A 6,000-nucleotide genomic window follows, 5' to 3' on the forward strand; every position below is an offset into this window, starting at 1 on the left:
AGAGAGATTAAAAACAATTTCACACAAGAGGTGGAGAGCTGGGTGACAGGATGGGTCCAAACTTCACAACAGCAAGGCCGGAAGTCAGAAGAAGCAGGAAGTGGCTTCCCGGTCTTCAGGGAAAGTTGTGTTCCAGTGACCTCACATGCCTATACTACGTTAGAACACAGGAGTTGTTCAGAATGCGCATCCTTTCCCAGAAAGCTACTGCGGGGCATGCTAGGTCCAAACAAGGCAGTAAACCAAGAAGAGGAAAGAGTGTGGTCTGGGAGCAGAGAAGATGGATACTGACGCTCAGCTCGCCTTCCCTTTCTTTTGTTTATTCTTGAACTCCAGCCCAAGGAATAGTGCCACCAACATTCAGTTAACCCAGTTTAGAAGCAGTCTCAAAAACACAGACCCGTCTCTAGATTCTAAATTATACCGCTTATTTTTGTCCACTTGACGTAAACTGGTCACCTGGGAAAAGAGAACCTCACTTGAGGAATTGCCTCCATCAGATTGGCCCATGGGCACATCCCTGGGGTATTTTCTTGGTTAATTATTGGTGTGGGAGGGCTCAGCCCTCTGTGGCAGGTAGTCTAGGTTGGATGGGAAAACAAGCTAAGCAGGTATGGGGAGCAAGTCAGCAGTAACGTTTTTCCATGGCCTCTGGTGCAGTGTCTGCCTTAGATTCCTGCCTTGAGCTCTCTTTCCTGTTTTCCCTTGATGATGAACCGTAACCTGTAAGCCACAGAAACCTTTCTTCCCCAGCATGCTTTTGGTCATGGTGTTTATCTCAGCAACAGAAAAGCAAACCAGGGCACACATTCTGTCAAGTTGACCGTCAATATTGACCATCACACAGACAAAAGACAATTAAAAAATACAGCAAAGGAAATCTCACAGTTGATCTTAGGTAACATAAGAACAATTAGATCAACAGTGGCCACATGCACAATGGTGGTCCCATTATGCCACTCAGTTATAGTAGCTACCCTCATTTGTTCAGGTACACTCCATTATGTTCACACAACAAAACTGTCTGGTGATAATTTCTCAGAAAACTTTGATAAGAGTGGGTTGAGGTCAGGGGCAAACCTCAATGGCTAAAGAGCTTGTTATTCAAGCATGAGGACTATAGTTCTGATCCTTAGTGCCTACATAAAAAACCAGGAGGCCATGGCAGCCTGCCTGTAATCCCAGTGCTCAGGAGGCAGAGACATGAGTTCCCCAGAGCAAGCTGGCTAGCTAGACTAGCTGAACGAATTAGTTTTCAGTTCAAGGTGGAGAGTGGTTGAGAAAGACATCCAACATCAACCTTGAGCCTCCATGTACATCTACATACACTTACTTGCACATATGCCCAGATATATGAACATGCTTTACACAGGTAAGTACACCACATACATATATACACACAGGGGGAAAAAAAGAGGTTTGAAGTCATCGTTGGCTACGTAGACAGTTTGAGGGCAGCCTGGGTGTCTGCTGGAAACTAGGATTTAACCCTTTGTGGAAGATGGATAGACACCATAAGCACGCAGGTGGTGGGGCTAACACTGGAAAAGGAGCTAAGGCCTTACCTGTGCTTAAGGAAGTCAATAACAGAGAACACTTAAAACCAAACTATCAAGCAGAACCGTAAGTTCTTTAGGGAGGTAGAGAGGAAGTCAAAGGGAGTCACTAAACACTTAAGCAGTCTGCAGGAAAACAAAGGGCCGATCCTCTAAACTCCCTGTCTATATAACTCGGTGTACACGTGTTCATGCATGTGTGCATGCGCACACGGGTACATCCATGCATGAGCATGGGGAAGCAAGAGGACAGCCTCAGCTATCATTCCTCAGGTGTCATCTACCTTGGGTTTGTTTTGTTTGTTTGTTTGTTTTCTTCCTTGACTGAAACTCACCAGGTAGGCTCGGTCGGCTGGCAAGAGAGGCCCGGGATCCATTTTCTGCAAGGCAAGCACTTTGCCAACTGAGCTGTCTGTCTCCCAAGTCCTTGCATATACAGCTTTACCAAGTAGGGGGAAGCTATTGCTGCTTGCTGTATCAGACAATGTGAACAGCACACTGCAAGGCTGAGAGTCAGTGTGAGTGACTGCACCGGGCAGCCAGCAGAAAGTGTGATCAATCCAAAGGAAGGAGAATAAAGGTCAAAGACAGATAATAAACACCTTGCAGAGAAGCCCACGTTAAGCAGGGATGGAAGAGAAGTAGAGTATTCTCAGTCTGTACCAAGTGATGAGGTGTTAGCCAATGGGGATGGAAAGAACAAAGAGCCAGAGCATGTAGACTGCAAGGAGAGACATGATTGGTTGGCTACTTTGACAACCCTCTCTCAGAAATGAATGAGTAGCCAAGCAGCCAATAGCAGCTTGTTCAAGAATTTATAGACGAGCAGACAGTAGCAGCTGGACCATAGTTACACCACTCCTGGTGTCAGGGCCAAAGGAAACACCAATTCTGCAAACCCCCAAAGGCAGGCCAAATATCCAGAATGAGCTCAACCTGGACTATAGGAAGATTTCTGGGTTAGATAAAAGCCAGCCAGCGTTCCTCAGGAACTTGTGAAACCAGTTCCCATCTCCCAAACCGAGTCATTTTCCTCACATCTGGCAGAAGGAGCATGGCTCCCTGGACATACACCTGTACTTGCACATCAAAGCAGGAAGACCTCCAGGCTCCCTCAGTCTCTATCACACGCTCCTGTTACACATTTCCAAGTCCACACTAGCATCCTAGCCCTGCTCACCTCTCCAAGCTTCCCTCCTTCCAGATAACCGTTTGCTCTCTTTACAAAGGTTCCCCGCCGCTGCTGAATTCTCACTAGTCTCTCCATTCTCTCTCTTTCTGGCTATTCTCCTCTTTCTCACAGATAGCCCTGGCCATGTCCAGTCTGCTGGCCGTGTATTGACCCAGAGTTTCACGGGTGTCCTTGCTGACTTTTTTTTTTTTTTTTTTTTTTTTTTTTTTTTTTTTTTTTTGCTGAAAAATGACTTAACATAGGACAACTTTGTCAGAGACAGACAAAGCATTCAAGATTAGGATATGGAAAAACAAAACAAAACACAAACCTCCATTAGTGGAGGGTGAGAGTCTGATTGGTTATAGAGTTGGAGAAACCTCTATTGCATGAGGTCGAGGCTCTAACAGTTTAAAGTCAGGATGGGAAGCAATTAGGTAAGAAGAAGTCTAAGGAAACAGACTCCCCCAGACAGAAGGTAACCAACTCTCAACCCCTTGGCCACTCGAGAGCTCCCCTCCCCCATTCAGTAGTCACAGATCCACCTGATCTCAGCCCACACCATACTCGGGTGGGACAAAATCACACACACACACACACACACACACACACACACACACACACACACCAAACAAAACAAAACAAAAAACCACTTTCTTCTTCCAAGTTTCTCCACGTGCTTCAGGAGCAACAGTTCCATGTCTGGGATTTGGGGCACACCTCCCCATTCCTTCTGCTTCTTCTATGAGTTTCTTTTCCCAACAACAACTTGTGCCTAGGCTCTCAGGGGAGGTCAAAATGTGGTCTAGATAATGCCACTTGGAGTTTGCAGTTATATTTTTTAGTGAAGTCTTGTATGCCTAGGCCACATGCGCTGTCCATATCCATGCTAATGTAACCTAACACTTTGAGATGTCCAGGCTTGGAAAGCTCCTGTGAATGTGCAGAGCAGCTCAGGGAAAACGTGGGGAGGTACAAGCCCAGCCAGAATCTAAAGAAGAGGTTTCAGGATGCTGGGGGGTAGCTACAAAAGCTGGGTACAAAGAGAAGTCAGCCTGCCTGGGGAGGCTGGAGATCCAGGAGATGCTTGCCCTTCATGCCTGTGCCATCTGCCTGGGGAGGCTGGAGATCCAGGAGATGCTCACCCTTCATGCCTGCTCCATCTGCCTGGTACCTCCAAGCCTGTTTCTCTCTGACTAAGGTAGACTAGTCTGTCCCTTCACAAGACACCCTTACTCCATGTTTTCTGTCTGCTTGTTTCTACCCCCATTGAGTCCTGGGTGCTCTGGCTTTTATTTTACCCTCCAGCTCCAGGTCCATGGACAGACTATGGGGAAGGAACAGGACAATGCCATCCCTCTCTAAGTTCTTTTAACTTCAGAGTCAGCTTTGACAGGGCTTCCTCAGCTGTCCTCTTCTGGATGCTGTAGCCATCAATCTGATGCTGTTTGCTATGTGTCTGCTGCTTCTCAGTGTAAGTCAGCTACGTACACTCATTCAAAACCAGAAGCACAGTTATGGTACCACTCTGTGTACCACATAAAGAGTGGCTTGTGTTTTCTAGAAGGCTTACCTGAGAACTTACAAAGCCATATAGTTTAACAGTGTGTACCCTGGTCATATTAATGAATCACATTGCCCTAAGTGTGTGGTTTGAATTAAGGTTTCTTTTATTAAGGTAGTATTGCAGAACACGGTCCTCTGAGCCAAACAACTGCCATCTTCCTATGTCCTGTGAGGGGCTCAGCTACACACAGTTTACTTGATCTGTACCTCACAGTGCCTGAGAACAAGAGCACACCCCTATTTTTTTTTTCTTTTGAATCACTCTCAGGCTCTGGCATCTTCTCAGTGTTTCTTGATTCAAACAATCAACAAGATCTCACTCCACTTCCTACACATGGAGTCATCACCTAGCGAATGAAACATAGACATGTACTGAATGAACGGAATAAAGGTCACCCAGATCCAGACTCATTCCTACTCTGTTATCCTGAGCAAGCTCTCTGCAAGTGCTGTATAAGACAACAAATGAGAGCTCCCCATTCCGGCCCCAAGTGTGTCAAGTGCGTGTGCAGAGGTGGTGGTGTGTGAATGTATGTGTGCATGCGTGTGTGTGTGTGTGTGTGTGTGTGTGTGTGTGTGTGTGTAAAGTGCGTGTGCAGAGGTGGTGGTGTGTGAATGTATGTGTGCATGCGTGTGTGTGTGTGTGTGTGTGTGTGTGTAGGCCAGAGGACGATCTCAACCATTGTTCCTCAGGGCTGCCCATCGTGTTTTTTGAGCTAAGATCTCTCACAGACTGACATTGACCGACTCAGCTAGACTGGCTGACAACTGAGACTCGGAGCTAGGATTACAAGCAAATACCGAACATACCTGCGCTCTCTCTCTCTCTCTCTCTCTCTCTCTCTCTCTCTCTCTCTCTCTCTCTCCTCTCATTTACTTTCTTTTTTTTAAGTAGGCTCTTGGGTATCAATCTGAGGTACTCTTGTTTGCAAGGCAAACATGTTGCTGACCGAGCTGTCTCCCCATCCCAGTAACCCCCCCCCCTTTTATGTCCCTGAATCTAAGTGAGGAATTTCTGTGCCCAAGTGGCCACTTTGCAGAGACACAAATGTTAGCCACACTTGCCTTCTTTCAATAATGGATTCCTTCCTAGTTCTCAGTTACCATCCCCTCTCTCTAGAATTTGCCTCCTGGTGTCTCTTTGGCTCTCTTTTTTTCCTGAAAGTGATTCCACCGAGCCTTGGGAAACTTCCACAGTAAGTGCTGTCCTTACCAGCCGGAACACCGACATCCCAGGTCAGCAGCTCCCTGTAGCCTGTAGGAGGAAAAAAAACAGAACATCAGTCCCATGGCCTGTCAGTGTGCAGCCCCTAAAGAACAGGTGCCCTGTGAATTTGTCAGCCCATCCCATCCCCAAGTGTCTTGACTGGAGCTTGGCTCCAGAAATAGCTCTGAATAGCGGGATGTGTGAGCCACATTCCCAGCCTGTGTGTAAGAAAGTGTTTCTCGTCCTCTTCATCATACATTCCCTTCAAAGAACACTTGACCCTTGGCACTGGGCTCCATTCAGGGAGCAGGGCAGTGCCCTGTCATCCAGAAGCCCAAGTTTTGAGGTAGGAGGAGGAGGAGTATTCCTATGTGTGCATGTGTATGTTGTGTGTGCATGCATGTGGAAGACAGAAGTCTAGCCTGGGAGTTGTTTCTCGGGAGCCATCTGTGGTAGTTTGAATGTGGTCAGCCCCCATAAGCTCCTGGGGAGTGGCACCA

The 6,000-nt window shown here is 47.0% G+C and overlaps 1 protein-coding gene across 1 annotated transcript in view; it reads right to left on the reverse strand.

The window, feature by feature from the left end:
- Myo7b (myosin VIIB) overlaps positions 1 to 5,550 on the reverse strand; it is a 70,593-nt gene extending 65,043 nt beyond the window's left edge. The window contains exon 1 of the mRNA XM_028867072.2: positions 5,507 to 5,550. Coding sequence (XP_028722905.1) covers positions 5,507 to 5,524 — 18 coding nt within the window. The 5' untranslated portion in view covers positions 5,525 to 5,550. The remainder of the gene's footprint in view (positions 1 to 5,506) is intronic.
- Positions 5,551 to 6,000: the final 450 nt, after the last annotated feature.

This window comes from Peromyscus leucopus, chromosome 19 (assembly GCF_004664715.2).
Source record: "Peromyscus leucopus breed LL Stock chromosome 19, UCI_PerLeu_2.1, whole genome shotgun sequence".
Classification (NCBI taxonomy): Eukaryota; Metazoa; Chordata; class Mammalia; order Rodentia; family Cricetidae; genus Peromyscus; species Peromyscus leucopus.